Genomic DNA, 21378 nt, shown 5'->3' with positions numbered 1-21378 from the left:
TGCTGTTACAGCCATGGTGTACAGTGAACACAATACCTAAACTGATACAATATATAGTTATGAAAAGAATACAGTACTCCCCGAAATAGGCAATTTCCCTATCAAAAAGTAAGAATAAAGCTATTGCTAACAACATTTATAAAATATTTTTGCCCATCCACCAAACAAGTTCTCTTCCCTTCCAAGTAAATCTTGTGGTCTTTGTTACAAGCCAGAGTCTGATTTTAGCTGTTGTGAGTCTGAGCCTCAGGAAATGGAGACACATTTTGCTGTCCCCCATCCAGGCCTCTTGTCTTTTATACAGAGCTTCTGGCAGAACGGTTATATGTAAATCCCATAAAGTTTTTATACTGTTTCTAACATTGCTCTAACTGGTACTTTTACAACTAGGTCTGTTTTCTGCCAGCTGATAAAAAAAAGCTTCAGATCCCTGCTGGGTTGAGGCACCTCAAATAGTCAAGACGGTTTAGAATTGAAACAATAACTATTTATTACATACGCTTGTTGAATTCAAAGATTACTATTAAAATAACTTTTTTCCATTAAAAAATAAAATTAGTTTAATAATGTATTAAATAAATTAATCTGTAGCATGTACTGTACAATGAATATTGTAAGGTATAACGACTTCAGAAATTCACTAGCATACCTAACTAGAATGAAAGGAAGAAATGTAATGGGATAAATACTGACTACTGAAGAAAACAAAAAAAAAAAAAAAAAAAAAAAGAGGAAGAAGGAAAGAGCCCTAAACTGATCCGGTGGTGATTAGGTCATTTCCGCCACAATACTGATGATCAATAAAGTGCATCACTCAAATAACATTACAACCTATTGGAAAGAAAATCCCCAAAGTTCACTGGAAAGCATCTGAAATAAATGTATTTGGTATACAGATAAACAGCTTGGTTAGTAAAAATCTTTAAATCAGCCTTTGTATGGAATTTGAATTTGTTCAAAAAACAAATACACATATCAAGCAGACGTACAAGTACTTCTTAATGGTTCAACCACCAGTCAGAAAACCTTGCAAAAAAAATCCCAGGAAATTTAAATAAATCTCTTTTTAAAAGTCTTCTCAAAACAGGTGGCCGATTGGCATGAACACTTTTAGTCAGACAATAAGGTGCTACCCATACGACTACTGCATTTTCTGCCTGCCCACTCATTAGTAGAACTTGGCCCTTTTCCATTGCTGTTCTTAACATGCCCTCACTGATTTGCCCTCGCTTTTTTATCCTTTGGGAAGGTGGGTGTCCCTGTCGCCCTCTGAAGGCCAGTTCCATTACTTCATCAGGTCAGGTGAATTCATTATATCACCCTTTGGAGAACTGACAGATCGAGTCACCATCACTGTAGCAGAATTTTCTATGGGAGAATTTCCCCAAAATGCATTGAAATCTGATGTTTTTAAGTAGAATATAACACAAATATAACATTATTGGGTTTTATGAAGTCTGTTACTCCACCTATACGTTGTTACTAGCTTTGTTAGCCAGTTTATGTTTCTCCTAAAATGTTTGTCTAGCTTCTGTTAACATTAGTTAATTTAGATTAACTCATTAGTGTGCAAAACACTAAATCGGTTCAAATGCATGCCCTCTGCTTGCAAAAAAGGGTATATATGTTCTTAAGGAAAATACACTTTCCACTGTAACTTCCTGCACTGTCCTGGAAGTGGCCAGTGTTGTGATAGGTGATACGCACTTCATCATGAGGGGAAGTCAACAAGGGCGTGTTGAAAACAGTAGGAAAACAACCCTTGACTCTTGTGAATTCCTTCCTCCTTTGAGTGATGTTGTCCAGTTGATATGTTTGTGGTCAGTAAAGAGGAGACTTTCATAGTGTAGAAGGCCATGTTTCCAGCAGACACCCCAGCTCATGCCACTCTCACTCAGCACTCCTCGCTCAGCTCAGATGAAGTTGTTGGTGATCTGGCGCTGGTGCTCAAACAAATCTTCAATCTCAGCACTATAGGCATCTCCTATGCAAGGGCAAACGAGGCAAATTCACAAGTGAGAAGTATGATGATTAATATTTTTTTGTTTTTGTGCATATGTTGAACAACATTGTTCCTACCTGCATGACAGCCATACATGAAGACTCTGTGGCCATCGTATCTGCACCTGCAGCGCATTACATTATTCAGAAAATCTGACTCAGCCATGTCCAGCGTTGGGTTTACTTCCACCTGTAATAAAGCACAGAGAGAGAATTTGAGCCGAGTATTTTAATGTCTATACATAAAGCAAACTTATATACATAAGTTAAACATATAGTAATTCTGTGAACCAACAAAAACTATGCTTACAGTACTCTGTAAAAATCAGAGACCACCCTTCATTTAGTTAAGTTCCAATCAAAAGTACAAGTTACTTATTTTTTGGAGGTTAGATATAAGATAATGTATTTCCATAAGGAAGGGAACAGTCAAAGGAAAATAAGTGACAACAGGAGCTTTGGAGAAAAACACATTCAAAGATACTTCTAACAACAGTACTTGGCAGACCACAAAAACCATCACCATTAGATAAGTTCCACAAGCTCTGCTCTTGCTTCAGATCTGAAAATCTGTGTGATGGACTGGCCATCCCAGAATCCAAACCTCAACATAACTGAATGTGTTTAGGATTGTTTTGATTGAAAGTAAAGATTGCATTCAACTTTTAAGACTGACCTTTGGATGTGTGGAAAAATATCCCTACAGAATTCTTTGAAAAACTGAGGTGGGCATACTCAAAACTTGATCTTCATTTCTGTTTGGACTGTAAATGAAGTTCCTATAAAGATACCTACACCCATTTTAAATACACGTTGCATCCAGGTCCAAAATAAAAGAAAAAAAAGTACGGTGATGTGGACCTGAGTTTTTCGTTTAGTGAAATTACTGTGTATGGCTTTCAATCTAGACTGTGGAACTGTGGTCTTCTCTGGCAATGGAATGTGTTTCAGAGCAAAAACGGGCTTGTAAAAGCAGAGTAAATTCCTTGGTGCCCAATTAACCATATGTAATAGAGTGCATTCTGCTCTTCTTAGAGGTAATGTTTAAATTTATTTAATTTGGTATTTAGCTATATAATTAAAGCAAATAGCTTGAGGAAAAAACCACCAGATTTTCCTAGAAATTGAAGTTTGAATCATCAGCACTCTCTCTAAGCTCCACTGAACCTCCAGTGTGCAGCTACAGCAGATGCGATCACAGTGTCTTTGTTTGGATTGGTTGGTATCGGCCTGTATGTAGACGCATGTGGCCAAATGGGTTCCCTGACCTTTTAGCATTACCACAACATGTGCTTCGCCACAAATAGCTCCAGCATGATGCTGGTTTGTAATTAGCATTTGAAAAACACGCCTAAAATATATATGCTCTATCTTGGAGACATTTAGAGTAAATAAATCTTTAAAATGGTCAAGGCATGTAGGTGCACTGTAATTAAAACATAGCGCACCATTAACCCATCCTTTACTGCTGGTACGTCTAAAAAACACTGCATGGAGGGAGCCTACTACAGGGAAAACAGACCTAAGCTTCTAAGTGCTGACTTGCCCACAATGATTTGCATGATTAACATGTAACTTAATGACAGAGAGAAAGTGTTTAAAATTCCAGCTTTGACAGCACCATGAGGGGAGGTCCACTTTTTAAAGCAGTACCATTATCACTGACTTATTTCTGGTGTTGTAAAACACGTATTTTCTTGAAATAACTTAAATACTATGTTTTAGGGAAATTAAAAGCCTCAATCACTTGAAACAGTAGCAGAAATTTCACAGTAATACAACATGAAAATATAAATTTCAGTCTAAATATTACAGCAAACCTACCTGGAATACATAATCCCCTGGCCTAACATCCGTGATATCAACCCACTGGCAGTCAATATCATGACGATATGTGTCCCAGCAGCCCACAGATATTCCCTGATCTCCATAGTTGTAACATGAATAGCGTTTATGAAGTCCTAAATATATAAGAAATAAAAAGAAAAAATAGTGGTAAACACACACACACACACATATATATATATATATATATATATATATATATATATATATATATATATATATATATATATATATATATATATATATCAAGACCATCAAGTGTCTAATGCTAAATATCGCTTTTTCTCTGTTACTCAAGTTCTAAACCTTTTTTTTTTACCTTCAGGGCAGTAAGTGTCCTCCAGACAGAAGCTGGCTTTGTGTCCCTCTGCCACTCTAGTTCCATTCAGCGTGAGAAGGTCATAGTGTGTGAACACTTCAATGCTGTGGTAGTGCCTGTGAATACAGAATCAAATCAATCTTTGACAATAGTGATCACTGAACAATGCCTAATTTAAACCCTCTCATGATTCGACAACTCACATATGATTCATAGCAATTACTGATGAATTCTTATTAGTTTATTAGAATATTAGTTTGGGAACAATAAGTCTTAAGATTAATAACTGAATAATAAGCTTGGACTTGAAGTGGTTAATGGATGTTAGGAAATACTTTAGCTTGCATTTTAGCAGAACTGAGTTGTGAATGGGAACAGTGTGTTGTTATGGCATGGTACTGAATGACCTCACTGCTTCAGCATGAAGGTGTTGGCTGCCCCGGTAATAGCCCTTACTAAAAGCTGTTGATGCCCCAGCAGGGTCATGTTTGCCATGCTGTTTATTTAGGTCTGAATGACCTGCTTTGAAATGCAAACCATGGTGTTGTTGATTTAAGAGATTACTGAAGAACATACAGCAGAGGAATATCCAGAGCCTCAACATTCTCCACAACAGCTCGCCTTGTTCATATAGAATGAGTTGCAATTATTTTCAGAAAACATAGAGGGGTGGGGGTGGTGGGTGTAGATTTTGCCAAGAAATAATTTATGTCATTGGCTTTCCATGACCTATTTAAGAAATGTCTTAAAACTTTGTATATTTTGTAATGGTAAAAGCTGAGGAAAAACACAATACTGGGAAATTGGCATTTATGTGCAGACATACATTAGAGGAATGGGGAGTGTTGTAATAGTTAAAAAGACATTTCATACAGGATGTCTGTCAAAGTAACTTGATTCAGTGAATAAGGCAGCCACTCAACAATAACCACTTGTAAGGAGGCAAGATGAATTAACAGAACCTAACTTTGTTTAACCAGTTCAACTTTTATCAAAACACTGTTCATGACATATAGGGGCCTAACACAACATCAAATTAAACCCTCCATCAAAAACATGTCAAAACCTTGTTCCATCTCTTTACCTTAAACATACATGAACTCATAATGAAAACAACAGCACAAAGCCTTTTTCTGAGGGGTCTTTTGTCCTAGTTACAGTGACTCACCTGTGGCACTGGTGCCAGGTCCAGGACTCTCGTGATGCACGCGGCCGGAAGTCGGCCCTGCCCAGGTTCATGATGCGGGAGGAGAAACGCAGCAGGCGCCGGTGACCATATGGCCACGTCATGCGTGTAGCTGAGGAGGACAGACAGTTCTCTTCATGGGCGCAGGTGAGCAGGTGTAGTGGACGATCTTCCAGATAGGCCGTCTCCTGCACTAGCTGGGCATCTACAACCAGGTCAGGGGCAGCTAGAGCAGAGAGGGCAATAGATTAGTGTATACAATTAGTGTAATTAGTGTAAGCAATATGATTATTTTTATGTGATGTCTACTATGTGCGTTGATACTGGAGCCAATATTTTAAGTTAAAGTGAAGTAGTAGATTTTAATTTATGTGTATCGAAGGTTCGACAGCATCTGAAACATCTGGGCTAATACATTTATAAAAATCACAGCTTCTCTAACAACTTCTCTGACAACAATATTGATAACTTTAAGCTATTACGATGGTAGGATACAAGGATACCACACAACTGTTTAGGTCCATATATTATATGAATGAGATTTCCTGATAAGCACTCACTCTCAGAACAGGTGACTCCAGCAGCTTTGGGTCCTCCACCACGAGGACAGTGAACGTAGTTGTTGCGACGGCATTGTTGAATGGACAGTTCAGTGCCCACGCAATGAGCCCCACTCAGCAGCACCTCCTGAGCATTAGGGTCTCCCTCCCAGTAATATGTCTCCTGTGCACAGGAAGGCACTATTCTAGTGAACTGTCAATGATTTCTTTTTTTCACTGCTACCCATTCCATGAAACATATCATATAGGGAATTAACCTCAAAATCATTGCAAAGGTTTATATTTGGAAGGAAATGTCTACCTTTAGGTCCATTAAAATAAATATGTGCATTTAAATTTCACAAGCAACTCTTCTTAGGCAATTAGCATATGCTGTAATGATTCTAAAAGTAAGAGAACTCAACTTCAAAGGTATGTTGTTTATCTTAGCTAGAAAAGCTTACTGTACATCAGACAGGCACTTTTCATATAGTATACATTTCCAGAACCCTTCCCAAATATACATTTTATGTCTTTAAATACACTATTTACCAGCATCCTATAAGCTCCCGTCCCACCCATTCACCATCACAGAACAACTACTGTATAAAGCTTATGTGCTTAAAAGCACCGTTCCTCCAAAACATGAACAGTGTGGACACAACGCATGCCGCACAGACTTAATTGGGGTGGTGTTTAGAGAAAATAGAACAAGTGACACATTCAGTGAATACTGGAAAGTGCTGTATTCTTAAACAGTGCCCTGTGCTTAGTCTTACCTGATGGGCTCGAGCAGCAAAGCCAAAGCCTAGCTGTCTGCAGACAACCATGGCCTCATTAATGCCCCAATTTTCACTGCACACCGCTCCCCAGCGCTTCCTACCCCCCACATCCATCAGCACTTCCACACGTCCTTCTCCTGCCTCCCTGCCCCCTGCTAACCGCACCTGACCCACACACAGAGATACAAGCAATGATTAGTTACTGGCACATATCTACATTATAAGCAGTAATAATTATCACCAAACAGTTATCACAGTACAAAGGCAGCTATGGATGTGACAGACCAATCATTCCTCAGTGACTGTTAATACAAATACTGTCTAATAGCAGTTTGAAACGTCCATAAATAAATACAACATAAGATCTAGACTTTAAAGGTTTTGATTTAACAGAACAGTGTTGACTCCAACTGTGATGAAGCTGCCATTTTTGGACAACAGCTGCTTAATGTTAGAGTTCTGGTAAATAAGGACTTTTACTTCAACACTCTGGCTGAGTGCTTAGGATTTAAATGTTCTTACAATAAAGACTTTGATCGCTAGGTTGAATGAGCACCAGTGGAAGCACATTTTGATGCCCAGTCAAGTTCTGTACTGGACTGCCTTACATTTCTTACAATTCTAACTATCACTGCATCTTTTACAGTGAAGAAATTTTAAAGTTGTCTTTAGTCAGAATTCTTGGTAAATGTACTAACCATGGTCTCCAATCCTGTCTTAGGAACATTACATTTGACAGATGCATCTTGAGAATGTTTGAATGTCCAGGGCTGGACTTCTTGAAAGAAGCAGTCCAAGATAGAGTGCTCTCTTCCTGTACACTGAACTGAGTTGATATGGATGGGACCCGTTCCTGTAAAATATTAGACCATAAATTCATCATCATTAGCTTTAATTTTTTGCTCAAAGATGATTATTTCTGTTAACAATACTTTTTAACGGAATTTGAAAATGGCAGCTGAGAGTACATTGTCATGAAATTTCATAAAGAATAAGGCAATATAAAGGTTGCAAAAATGCTTTGAAAAAATCTTGATTCATTTACTTCCATTCAGAATTAGATTTTTTTTTTATTTCTTCTTACTATTTTGGCAATTTTTCTTTGGAGGATTTGTTTTGATAGCAACAACATACACCTTTATGGTTAGTAAAACAATCATATCCCATGAGTAACTGACTGAATCATAAGGAAAAGGCTCAGGCATATTTGTCTGTCTGTGTTTTTATTGCCATATTATGGTTCTTAAGAAAAGGTGATGCAAAATTTGCAAATCAGCCTCCAAGTATGCACTTTCTGCAACCAGGTGATGACAGAAAGCCAGGGAGATGAATTCCTTTGCTCTTACATCCTTTCAATGAATATCAAAGTGAGAGCAGTATAGCCAACAAGACAGAGATTGGTTTAAATGCATGGTCATTTGCATAAAACGTGACTCTCATCACAACTGCACATCGCAAACAACAGGTATCAGCTCAGCCTATCTGCCAGCTCTGTGAAGATAGGGCTGACAAGGTTCTAAGCGAGGTCACACCTCATTTCCTACTTTGTTTACTCTCAACAAGCAAAAACGTGGCCAGACTCCAATTCAGTATACTGGGGCCAATAGGGACCACAGGAGTTGCATGGGGAAAATAAGGTACAACCACACACAGAGTGAGTATGAATAACACAAATGTGAGAGAGGTGACATTACAGATATTCTGTATCTTTCAGAGCTGCCGAGGCAATTCTGAGGAAAAACTGTTTGAAGCTCCAAAGGGGGGAGGGGGAGGGGGGAGTGGCTGTGGACAGAAAAGTGGTTGCATGAAATTGCAGTGCGGTGTGTTTTGTTAAATTCTACAAGTCATCAAAAGGCCATTTTCAACTCTTCACCACTGAAATCTTCACCAACTGTTTAGTTACTGGGACAAACATGATAACCACACTATCTAAAGGAAGAACTGCCCAGCACCCAGTTTTGCCAGAGTTCTGGGAAACCATTTCACCATTGAAGGAATCACATGAGATTGGTTTTAGTCTTGAGGGTTCATGTGGATGTATACCTCATAGGGAAAATTACATATAGGGACAGAAATATACCATTGGTTAGAACAGGAAATTGACACTCATCCATTGTCCCTGTAATTTTGGCAACGGATGATGTGATCAAGAAAAGCAGCAGATATGTAATTTAACCTCAGTTTCCTCTCATCACATCTGATCATCACCTTTAAAATGATAAGGAAAAGTCATACAGTTATAGTATTTAAAATGGCAAAGTCAAAGCTCAAACCATATATTAAGTAGCGCTAAAATGGCAAATGGAAAGGGAGTGGCTTTGGTGACATACTGCACTGAAGTGCATTAAACTGCATGAGTTTCACATGATTGTGGTTTTAGAAAAATTGACCTCTTTTCTCTCTCTCTCTAAAATTAAACAACATATAAATTCACATTGGTGACGTTTTTCCTTGATGGGATGTCCATTATAGCATTTTAGGAGCATGTTAAATTACTACATAAGACCAATTTTTCTTTGCCAAGTAAACCAGATATAGAAAATAAGGATATGGTTGGACAGCATAATAAGGAATATAGATCTGAATGCCAGGATGTACTTGTACATTTTTTTACCTCTCATTTGTGGGTGGAATGGGTGCACGTGGGATGGGACACATGACGCTTTTTAAGACTAAATGAGGCCAGAGCGGCCATTCTCTATACATTCTCACTGATGTAAAACTCGTCTCCTATCACAGCAAGTCATCCAAACACACTATTAAAAATAATCTCACTTTCATCGTGCTGGGAGTTCTGGCTTTTGGAAAGCCTTCTACAGACCTTACTGCTTTTTGGTGCAGTGTCACTCATTATCATGCCATGTGCAAATCACAGATATACAGATATAAGATTGGATTAACAGTGTGATATGCTTCACACAAAGTCTACAGCAGTCGTGACAGGAATTTGGCAGTTTTCAAGCATGTACCCGTCAGACAACAGGCCTGCACAGACACTCTCACTCCTGACCTTTTAAATCTCTGTTGTGTATAAAAGGAGAACATAGACTCTGTACAACCTACACACCATCAATAAAGTGCACTTTTCTCTGTGGTGACCACAGCCTGGTCTGTGAATCTCAGCTTGTCGGATTATAACTGTCTCAGACAGTATAGTCTTGTTCTATCATCTGAATGCTAATTTATGCCTGGTTTTCACTCAGTGTATGGTTTTGTGGCCTCAGCTGCACTTAGAAAATTATACATGGCTATAAAATGTCTAAAGAGTACTATGGTAAAATGGAAGAATGGAAATCGCGTTTGATCCCCAGTCCTTTAGCAAAGCTGCTGGGCTTAAAACTTCGGAAAGCAGAAACACAAACATAGCTGTTCCAGTGAGGCCTGTACTTAGCAACAGATTTTGAATATTTTTTTATGATAGAAATATGGCGTGCATGTATTTGGGATATCACTTTAAGGCCACTACATATCACTTAGTTCAGACAGCCACTACAGGCTGACCTGAGTACTGAGATCAAGCTAATTTCTCACTTGATATAAGCATGTTTGAATTTTTCTTCACTGTTCCACAGTTACCTATTCCAGCAAAATGTTGTTATACGTAATGTGAAGGTTGTCATCATGCTATATTTTTGCCATATTGCCCACCCTTGTATCCTTCCTCATACTGAGCAATAAAGTCAATTAAAAATGAATTACATTTAAAAATAACACAGTATCTCACCTTGGCCCATGTATGCCCCAGTAAAAGCCTCTTTGGCAGTACCAAAGCCTAGTTCTCTACACACCACACTGGCAGAGGTACGATCCCAAAGGTGGTCAACCACGGTTCCCCACTTTCCTTCACGCAGAACCTCCACCCTACCCTCTCCTAGACGAGGTCCTGCTTTCAGACGCACCACAGGCTATGAAAAGGGAAATGCATGACACTGGTTAAGCAGGGGTTTTGATATTTGACTTTTGCTTTGTTAGTGAATATCAACACAAATTGTATCACATATTATCAATATATTATTCAGAAAATAATCCTGTTCTATGTGGAAAAACCTTCTCTCTTTGGTGTTTTAATGGAGAGAAAATAAATTTTTACCTTGGTAGGGTGTGGAGCCTGAGGCCTGCCTGAAGACATGCGTGAGAACTGGGGTCCTGGTATGCAACGGGCCACTGCATGGCGGCCATTCCTACAGGGTATAGGGCTGCGGGGGATGGACAGCTGGGCATGACATTCTGACAGAGTGGACTCAGTACCCAGGCAATGGACCTTCTCCACCCAGGAACTCTTCTTTCTGGCTATGAAACTCAATCTGTTTGGAAAAAGAAGGAATAGCAGGAAGTGAATAAATATCATATTAGAGCACCAGAGAGATGTTTCTAGTAGCTCTAAATCTTATAATAAACATTACATTTACATTTCCTTTCAGCTTATTAAAATAGCTAAGTTCACTACACTGATGTAACATTTCAGCTAATACCTTGTAGAAGGGTCCTTCATTTTTTCATCCCATATTTTTCTGGAAAAAGAATGACAATGTATATTAGTAAAAATTAAATATACATTAGTAAAATGTGCACAATTAGCCAAACAATAGAACGTGATATGGTCAAACGTTCATCCAGCCAAGAGGAAAAGTTTTCTGGGGGTACAACAATAAAAATATGGCAGATATAAATATCTTAGAAGCAAAACAAGTCCAGGAGAACATGTGTTTTTGTGGTAAATGGGGAGTTACAAACTCATTGTTCACTCCTCAAAACCAAGTCAATTCCAGTTACTTTCGTACAGGATATTTTGGGTACCCTTGGAATGTCCTGTGTTTGCATGCATGGATGTGCAAGTGTGTAAGTTGTTCACAAGTGCAAACATTAAATTTGTGGCTATGTAGAGTGACTGACTGTGCCACCACAGACAATTCTTAGAAACATATGCTGATGGCAAGTTTCAGTTAAAACTCTCAAGTTACTTTCCAAGTGGAAACAACATGTTATTAGAAAAGGCTGTTGAAGCTTTGAAGTTATGTGGGAATGCTTTGAGGGCAAGAATAAACAATTTATCAATATTTGCATTCACCTGAACTAATAAACATATCAAATTCAGTTGCAAATGTGGGTGTTACTCCTAACTCCTTCTGACTGCTCCAGGGGTCCGAGAACGCTTTCAGAAATGTTGATTCAAAAAACAGACGTTTCCGGAAGCATGAGTGTTGGCATGCTGGAATGGGCAAGGCGAGGCTGCCCACAAAACAAACTGACCACCAGAGAGCTCCAGCTGACCAGCATCATAGCTATGATAAAAAAACAGCACAGTCCTTAGAAGAGGCTCTGCACTCATCGCACAGACACATGGTATGCAAGAAGGTATGCATCATCATCTGTTCCAAATAAACATCTCTCAACGCTGACTTTTATACATAGGTTAAACACACAGTCAGCTGTGCTCTGTGATTACATTTGATGTCCCGTCTCAGAAGATATTCTGTGTTTTTCCATGTGTAGTCTATGTTACCCTTACCTTTTCTTGATGAGAAGCTCCAATATGCAAAAAAGTAAATGAGATGCTGGTTAAAGCAGCAGCTTTGAATGGCTGAACTGTTGTAGTCACTACAGAGGCCCAGAGGGTCCAGCAGAACTACTGGCCTTGTGGTTGATGACAAAGAAGAAGTTATTCTGAGTTTAGTACTTGCTCTGTGGGGTTTTCAGTTTAATTAGCTCTATAATTTTTTTTAGATGTTTCCTTTGTGTGCTGCTCTGCACTTACATGTTGTTTTCAACATCTAGACACAGCCACATTTCAAGTTCTCATATCAGAAAAACTTAAATGTGTGCAAAACCAGCCAGATGAATCAATTTCACAGAATGAATTGATGATTGCGTGAGAAGTCCAAAATAAACCCTCTTTGTTCACTTGCAGACTAAAATGTCAACAAACTTGGCTCAAGCACAGTTTGAAAATCTGGACATTCGGCCCAGTGCGGCCCTCAAGAATCTCTTCAGACAGCAGTGGTCTGTTTTTAAATTTGTTCTGACAGTCTCTAGCACTAAAATACCCACCTGCTTGTGTAATTAGTCTCAGAGTTCCACCCTCGGTTTACAACTAAACCAGCGAAGCTTAATGATAGGGAGGGCTGGTCTGTTTTGACACAACAATCATGCCACTGTTTTATGCATCATTTTGTGCATACACTCTCTCTTCTTTACTGGATCTGAGCAAAGTGTGTCCTCTGTTCTTTTGTATGAAAGGTGAACTAAGACAAAAAAAAAAAAGTTTGCAAAAATCACAATTCCATCACAATTCTAAAAGTGTATGAATACGTTCCACAGTGAAATCTGTTGTTATGAAGACATTTTATTTGGCTGTCATGTACAGCTTTTTTCTTTTGTGAAAAAAAATATCTTTAAGTAGAAACAAATTTCCATAATTCCTTTTTTACTATAATGATTTTACCACCTAAAACACTTTATAATTGAATGAACATAATACAATAAATTGATCAATATGCTATCCGGAATAATATCTCATTACATTAACTTGCTTTAAAGTTCTAAAAATTAAGAACATGTATTTTCCTTCTCCTATAACGCTTCCTCTTTGGAGATATGAGGCTTTGTTATGACAGCAACAATATAATGTAATGTACTTGCAGTGTCTTTGTCGTCAATGGCTAGACCACAGGTTCACTGCGTCAAGAGGACTAGCCTTGGTAAGCCTCCTATAGTTATGTAATTGTTGCCTTGACTCACTCAACATTATACAATTTGCTGATTGCAGTCTTCAGGTTCCATAGGTGACACTTTACCTGACAAACAACACACAAGGCTGTATTTAAGCTGAAGACTCCTGGGCTTAAAACCAAATTGTAATTTGATTTGAGATGGTGCTAACTTTCTCAGGGGAAGATACATAAATCTGCCAAGTAAAGTTCTTCTTATCTATATTTAAAGGGCTACATACTAGAAAATAAAGTAATAATTCTACTACGTGCACCTGATTTGCATCCAGATATCAATCACAGGCCTGATGAGATTGAAAGTTCTTTTGGATGGGTGAAGGACACTTCATCAAAAAACTAAATTACAGGAACATTTAATTGAAGCATCCGCAGAGAACAGCAAATACAGGAAGACGCATCAGTCACCAAAAAGTTAAAATAATATCTCGCTCTAAAAGAAGTTAAGCAAGAGGATAATCAAGCCAAATTGTGGTTTAAGTCTTCAAATCTCGCTGGTGACACACAGTGGTTGCTGCTGACACAGCAGTCCATATACTGCAGCTGTAATTGAGCACTCGTTTTTTCCCCCTCACACAAGAACCTTAGAAATCCTCAGCTCCTTAACGTATAATTACAGCATCTTCAGAGGAGCATCCAGCAGAAGCAGCGATGGGGGGTGGAGTTGCTCAGACTTTCTGAAACGCTGAGTGGGCGAATGAAAATCTGCCTTGTCTGTCTCAGCCAAGTCTGGAACTGTGTGGAGTGTCCAAGCAGGCACGTACAACATGGTGAGGTCAGGTGCTGGGTGAGTTTGCTGTCTAGGTTGGAGAGCCAATTTAAGATTGCACAGAAGTCACCGCAATCACCATAAGCTCTAATTCTAGACACAGCACTGTCCTCCCATAGAATTTAACTTATATCTAAGTCAAGGGTGTCCAACTCATGACCTGGAGGGTCAGACAGTTGGAGAGATTAGTATTTTCCCTCTTCTAACACACTGAGGGGCTCACCAATTGATTGCTGAGATGCCAACTGCCATTTTTTTTCTATTGGCATAAATATAAATTTAATCTTATGTCACAAAAAATCTTAAATATCTTTATAATGGGTTCTTTAACCATTTACTGTGTTAACACAAATTCAGTCACAACAGCTACAACCAAGACCAAAAAAATGCCAAAAAGAGTGGAAAGAACTACACTGTCTAGATGTGGTCTGTAATAGTCTATATCCAGTCAAGCAACAAGTCCTGACTATATGCTGTGGCTATAAAAACATGGAAACCACAGAAACATAACATTAGAAGTGATGGTTTTATAACAAAGAAAAGGCAATGCCTGCCAAAATTATAGCAGACTCAAATGGCACAATGAAATACTTGTCGTGCAAAAGTGTAGTTTCAAGGTTGTTGAGCCAGTCTCCAAAAAAGGCAGAGGAAAGCTAGAAGGAAAAGCATCACATTTTTACAGCCAAATATCAAGAGAAGCAGAACCTGAAGAAATGATACTTTATTCAAATTCTGACAAGCCTATTTTCTGAATTGCTGATTGTGTTAAATTGTTTACCACAGCTACTTCATTTTTGGCAAATGCACCAGAAGCATTAAAATCATCTTCAAAGACACTCTGAGATGAGACAATCTTTCACTTGGGGAGAGAGTGAGGGAACGGGCTTCCTCAGCTGCACTGCTATCCTATAGTTATGTTCTAGAAAAAGTATCATTCTAAAGCACTAAAAATATATTTCCTGTCCATGTGGCTGGCGCTGTGAGAGGGTTCTAGGGCCACCACAGTCCCACAGATTGGCTCAAGCTTTTACAAATGCACATGTGTATATATTAGCCATTTGGGAGGACCCCAAAGCAGAAACCCACAGAGATGGGCCTAAAGATGTCTTCTAGGGATTCTCATTTGCCACTTTGCCAAAAACAAATGCTTAAACAAAAAAAAAAAAGATTGTGTCAAATCAAGAAGGTCCAACCTTCCATCCTTATTCAAAACTCTCCTTGTGACTCTAGATTTTCAAAATTAACAGACTTAAAGACAGAGGTAGTATTTAAATGTATGATGTAATTGATGTTTGGTAATTAATTCTCAAATGTATTGCTCATAGCACATTAAAACAAAGCAAGATGTACTAATGGTGGCGGATAACCTGACAAATATATCAACAAATGAATGTGAGGTTTTATATAGCACCACTGCTAACTTCAAATACTGTTTGCAATTTTGGACAGTTTCTGTTGGGTCATTTGTCATGAAATATCCACATAATGTAAAGATGCCACATTCAAGTAGTGTAAAAATAATGTGGATTTGATATGACAGTGATGATGTACTATAACTAATAGGCCTAAATCGATTTCCTGCTGACAATATCACCTGGAACCACAGCACCACCAGGCTGTCATTATCTATTCTTTCTGGTAAGCGATGAGACTGCTCAGTACAAGGCATATCATTCCACTGACACTCTGTGACTAACGCTATTAGTCAGAGAGAGTATTACATAATGCTATCTGTCATCTGTGCTACAGAGCCTGATCATTCCACTCTACTCAAATCCACACAGATCTATTTAGTAGATTCAGACATCCCTGAAGAACTCAAGATGGCTAAAGGCAAGAGAGAGTAGCTATCTAAGAATTTTTCAAATCTGTAGAGTACATTATTCAACTTTGATGTTTAAATATACTAAACAGATGCCATTTCTGACTGTTTTGGAACAAGAAATCTGATTTCTAAACATGTGCATTGACTATCCTAGCCCCTTCATATACAAAACTCAATAGTTAATAACAGTGACTTTAGGCCTACTGTACATTAACATGAGTCATACTTCATTTTTGTCAATATATTGACAACATCTTAAAATTTTACATGTTCACAAAGGTAAATACAGCACAGAGGATGAATCTGAGATGGAAAGTCATGAGGGAGGCCTACAATAAAACCATTAATACAACAAACTGGTGCTATCACCACTAAAAGACTTCCTGTGGTTTCAGACTGATGCCGCTCTGCAAGAACAATCAACAGGGATATTAGACCTTTTACCAGAAACCTAAAGGCTTAAGCCAGACGTTTCATCTCCAGAATTGGGTGTGTAGATACCATCAGTAAGTTTGCAGAGATCTTTTAATCATTGCCTGAGAGCTCAGAGGCGTAAGAGGCGCCCGGAGGGAGGAGATAAGATTTGCTCCGGCAAAGAGAGGAGGTGACATAAGAGCACACTCTGTATGTTTACTGTCAGACTTTCCATTATGACTGCAGAACCTTCATCGGTACTCTGTCATAATGTTCTGTGTTATAATAAATAAATGATTTCAGGCGGTTTCATTTTTACTGCCAAGCAATAATTTAAAAAACCTCACTTTGCAAAAATGGTTCTAATCAGTAAGTAGAAATAATTAAATAAATATTCATGGGTTTCAAGGTGGGTTATACTAAAGATGTGTACAGCCTGAATCAATGTACAGATTAACTGGTTCTGAGATGAAGTGATTCACAATCACAATTGTAAAACGAACCTCTCTTTCTCAAAATATCAATTTTACTGATTTAGGAAACATAATTTAGATAGAATCATAATAAAAACTGCTTAGTCAAGAAGTTAAAGGGGATTTTCAACATTTCTGTAAATTTAAAAGACAAATAAACAAATTCATTCAGAGTGGTTTGATGTGAAATGGTGCCTTCCATAGTGACTTACTGAGTGGTGGTGATATAAACCAGAATTTAATGCCTCCAAAAGCTCCCTCACAGAAAGCTATTATATGGTTATGCATATGTCATCTGATGCCTGAGACATCATTTTATAATAGTTTTGAGATGAGGTTTTAACAAAAATGTGTTTTTTATTCCATTCATGATAGAAAGACATTAAAACAAAACAGTATAAAAAAAGGACAAATTAAAAGTAAAAAGACCAGTGAAAGTTCATTGGTCCTTTTGGATAGCAAATAAAATGACTACATTTGCTTTGTAGACATTGTAACCCCTGGTTCCTAGCAATACCACTGTAGACAAAATCTGAGTTGGCAAGTTTCTCTAGAATGGAGCATTTCACATCAATCTACACTGAATGACTGTTGAAATCTCAGTGATTTCCCCTTTGATGAATGAATTCCCCTTTCAGGCAATGATTTGATATTATAAATGACAAATAGTGTGATAATGCATGAAAACATAACACAACCATACACACTGTTCATTGTGTACAGTTGTACAGTTTGGTAAAAAAAGAAGGACCTACTTGTAAATGTTCATGTTGGGTTGTGCTGCATCAGGGAATCCCAGCATGCCACACACCACCCTGCTGCTGTTCAGACTCCAGCCTTTATCACACACCTGCCTCCACCTTCCAGCATGCTTCACTTCCACCACGCCCTCCGTCACCATTGCACGCTTCTTGTTAACCATCAGAACTGGCTTCAAACGAACTTCTTCAATCTTCACTTTACTGGCAGACTGAAGAAAGAAAAAAAAAAGAAAAAAATTTGAACAGAGGTCTGCTGTGGTGCAAAAAAGTTGAAGGCATGAATCTAGTGACGTCACTACTAAACTATTTGACAACTGTGTTGACATTTCAAGAAAATGCAGTGTTTGGTATTTTAGAGAGGCATTTGATAACAGACTCCCAAAATCCACTGGAATGACAGAGCCTGAATGTCTGTGAATGATGTCTGAGCACATTCATTAACATTTATGCTTCAGTGTGTGTGGAAGGTGAAGATTAGAGTGGACCTAATCCTAAACCTGGCTTGTACTAAGAGGTCTGAAAAGATTCAGGGATTTCACCGTGTCCCTGACTGCTTACCGGAGAATGGAACTGTTGTCTAGAAAACTGCTGCCTTGAGAAGTCTTGTTGATGAGCGTTGCTATGCCAAGGAGATGGAGACCTTGGACTGGAATAGATGTCTTGCCACTGGTTTGAGGTTGTAATATTGGTTCTGAGGGCGATGGCATGGCCTCGTCTAGAGACTCCGGGATGCACTTGATCCAGCCTTCTCTCAGGACTACACACCACCCCCAGGTCTTCAGAGTGCTTACAGTCATTAACCCCCCATCCATTTGACTTGCACTCTTTCAGAGATTTCTCTGTACCCTCACAGCGCACATTATCCATCCAGATAGGACCTGTGATATATTAGGAACATGCAAAAAGAGATGAAGGATTAACATTCACACCTCCATAGCTGTCTAACTGAAACAGCATAATGAGTATAATATGTCTGAACATATAATGCCATCATAGACATATGCTACAGTTAAAACAAAGACATGTCTAAAGACTTTAAAAGTGATACTTAAGGGATTCAAGCAGGGTTGTCATGAAGCCCACTGAGTGAATGTACAGTATTTGCTACATTGGCTTGTTTAGTTTTAATGACAGTGCCATCTTGCCAGCTAGTGTTACACCTGCTTTGGTTTAATGGGGATCTTTATTGCTGCCTTAAATTTAATTGTAAGGAAGGACAGGTCAATGTAAAGACTTTTCTTTGCAACAGCTTTCCTACTGCTGTGTTTTTCACTGTATATATACACTCATCAGACAAAACATTATGATGACCTCCTTGTTTCTATGCTCATTGTCCATTTTGTCTGCTCCACTTACTCTATAGGTGCAATTTGTAGTTCTAAAGTTACAGACTGTAGTCCATCTGTTTCTATGCATAATTTTTTATCCCCCTTTTACCCTGTTCTTCAGTGGTCACGACCCCCATGGACCCTCACAGAGCAGGTACTGTTTGCGTGATGGATCATTCTCAGCACTGCAGTAACGCTGGTGGCGGTGGTGTGTGAGTGTGTGTTGCCCTGGTCTGAGTGGATCAGACATAGCAGAGCTGCTGGTGTTTTAAAACACCCAGCGTAACTGCTGGACTGAGAACAATCCACCAACCAAAAATATTCAGCCAACAGTGTCCTGGGGGCAGCGTCCTCTGACCACTGAAATACAAAGTGTACCTATATAGTAAGTGGAGCTGATAAAATGGACAATGAGCGTGAAAACAGGAAGGTGGTCATAATGTTATATATATATATATCAATAATTTCACACAAAGCAACATTTACAGTGTGTACTGCACTCACCTGCTCCCTCTCCGTACTTCGCACTGTGTGCCCACGTGAGTGCACTCTGAAAGCCCAGTTCTCTGCAAACTACAGTGGCCAGTTTAATGTCCACTTCGTCGTCGCACACGGTTCCCCACGTGCCATTGTGCAGGACTTCCACACGTCCTTCATTCTCTCTGCGTCCAATGCCCGCCAGACGGACTTTGGCGGCCGGTGCGCGCGCTGATCTGCCGCCCGAGCGGGGTAGCGCGTGAGCGCGCAGGAGGAGGAGAGACGTCAGACAGAGATAGAGAGAGAGGCCCAGCGCCATGGCTGCACCAGTAAGGCTCCTGAAGAGTGAAATGAGGAGAATTGCCTTTCATTACACATTAAGGCTACTAATTACCGTGCTAGCTTAACTGAGTCACTGCGTTCTCTCCAAAAAAACAGCCTTTTGTTTGGGTTTGTACCGACACTGTGCACTCATTCCTATCAAAATAAAAGTGCCAAAAAGAGTCCTGGAAATCTACCTTCCCGTGGAGCCTAGTTCCACAGTCCACTACACCTGCTCCAGCTAATTCGCTTGTTCAGAAGATCCTAATCAGCCGAATCATCAGTTTTAGTGTTAGGTGCATGGGGCAGCATGCAACTCTTTGGGAAAGTAGATCTATAAGATAAAGAGTTGGTGAGCACTGCCATAAAACAACCACTTTTCTTCCATTAAGAAGCTTTCCATAGATGGCTCCCTGAAGATGAGAAAGTCCTTTTTAAAAGTTTAGAAAACTTTCACATTATGTTTCTAAAAATGAAAAAAGTTACCAATAAAGAATTCTGAAAAGGACAGTGATAAAGTTGCATACCGTTATCCTACCTGTGATATTTCCCTTGATATTCCCCTGATATTGTTAAGCAAATCTGTAAATTCTGCCTGGATGCATATTTCTGGCTTAAATAGATCTGAGACAAATGTACTTAGTCAGTGAAAGTTCAGAGAAGAACTGCTAGACATTCATATTTTTTCATTTGAGAAAGGCTGCCATCTCTGAAAGAGACGTTTAGTGACTACCTGCCAAAAAAGCAAGCATCAGAACCGTGGAGAAAAAGAAAAAAAAGAGCCCACAAACATCCATAAAGGTGAAAACCACAAAACCATCATGCATTTCATAAATTCCAGGTGGAGACAATATAATTAGTAACACAAACATCTCTCCTCATAAATGTCCCAAAATGGAATAAGCCAGAAGAAGCAAAAACATGTTTATCAGTCCAGGAAGGGAAAGGCATGTGCTATAAGTGGCTCTAGTAAAGGCAAGTGCCAAGGCAGTGAATAAACTGGCTAAGTTTTAACAGATTCTGGATTGTAGCCCAAATTTCAGGAAAATGGAAGAATATAAAACTTACAGTTGCTCTCAAACCCACTTTAAAAAAGTCTTATACTGGTTTCTTTAGTGAAACAGACACTCAGAGGTAAAGTTAGAAGTAAAAGTTCACTCACCTGGCTGCTTTTAGTCACATCAGTCCCTGATGAGGGGAAAGTGAATGAAGGAAAGAGTGCAGCACTGTGATGAGGTCCTCACTCACGCTTTTCCTTTCCTCCCTCCTCTCCTCCATCCCCCATCACTCTTTATCCCTCCCACAGCTGTCTCTCTCTCCATCTCACATGTCTTTCACCAGCTCATTCACTGTGCATTAGTGAAACACATACACATAGAGGGAGAGAGTGTGAGAGACCAGCTTTATGTGACTCATATAAATAGTAGGGCTAAATAATATTTGAGTAATATATAAAGTTCTGGTGAGCTGAAAACTTAAGTTAAAACAATGGAACTCCCTAGCTTTCAGTTTAAGGACAGACTATCGCTGTTGTCGGAATAAACCCTTGTATCACCAGAATGGCAACTTCACAGGAGAAAGAAAAGCATACTTTACTTTTAATGTAAGTAAAT

General features: G+C 39.0%; 1 protein-coding gene across 1 annotated transcript; it reads right to left on the bottom strand.

Annotated features, from left to right (window-relative positions):
• Positions 1-596: 596 nt before the first annotated feature.
• Positions 597-20978, bottom strand: loxl4 (lysyl oxidase-like 4). Its single transcript, XM_017724282.2, has 15 exons — positions 20928-20978; positions 19472-19782; positions 18198-18517; positions 17634-17848; positions 11145-11183; positions 10763-10976; positions 10397-10577; positions 7371-7525; positions 6670-6837; positions 5912-6074; positions 5334-5577; positions 4166-4281; positions 3826-3962; positions 2080-2191; positions 597-1984 (listed from the first exon to the last, which is right to left on the bottom strand). Exons 2-15 carry the CDS (start codon positions 19761-19763, stop codon positions 1914-1916), a joined length of 2427 nt encoding a protein of 808 aa, XP_017579771.1. The 5' UTR covers positions 19764-19782; positions 20928-20978; the 3' UTR covers positions 597-1913.
• Positions 20979-21378: the final 400 nt, after the last annotated feature.

Source organism: Pygocentrus nattereri, chromosome 5, assembly GCF_015220715.1.
Source record: "Pygocentrus nattereri isolate fPygNat1 chromosome 5, fPygNat1.pri, whole genome shotgun sequence".
Lineage (NCBI taxonomy): Eukaryota > Metazoa > Chordata > Actinopteri > Characiformes > Serrasalmidae > Pygocentrus > Pygocentrus nattereri.
Note: the sequence above shows the minus strand (reverse complement) of the source record. Positions and strands in the feature narration are given on the sequence as shown.

Coding starts and splice junctions, on each gene's coding strand:
- loxl4 (XM_017724282.2), bottom strand. CDS start 19,763: ATGGCGCTGGGCCTCTCTCTCTATCTCTGTCTGACGTCTCTCCTCCTC. Junction 17,849..18,197: donor GACAACAGTTCCATTCTCCG/GTAAGCAGTCAG, acceptor TTCTTTCTTCAG/TCTGCCAGTAAAGTGAAGAT. Junction 7,526..10,396: donor TGGGGCATACATGGGCCAAG/GTGAGATACTGT, acceptor AATATTTTACAG/GAACGGGTCCCATCCATATC.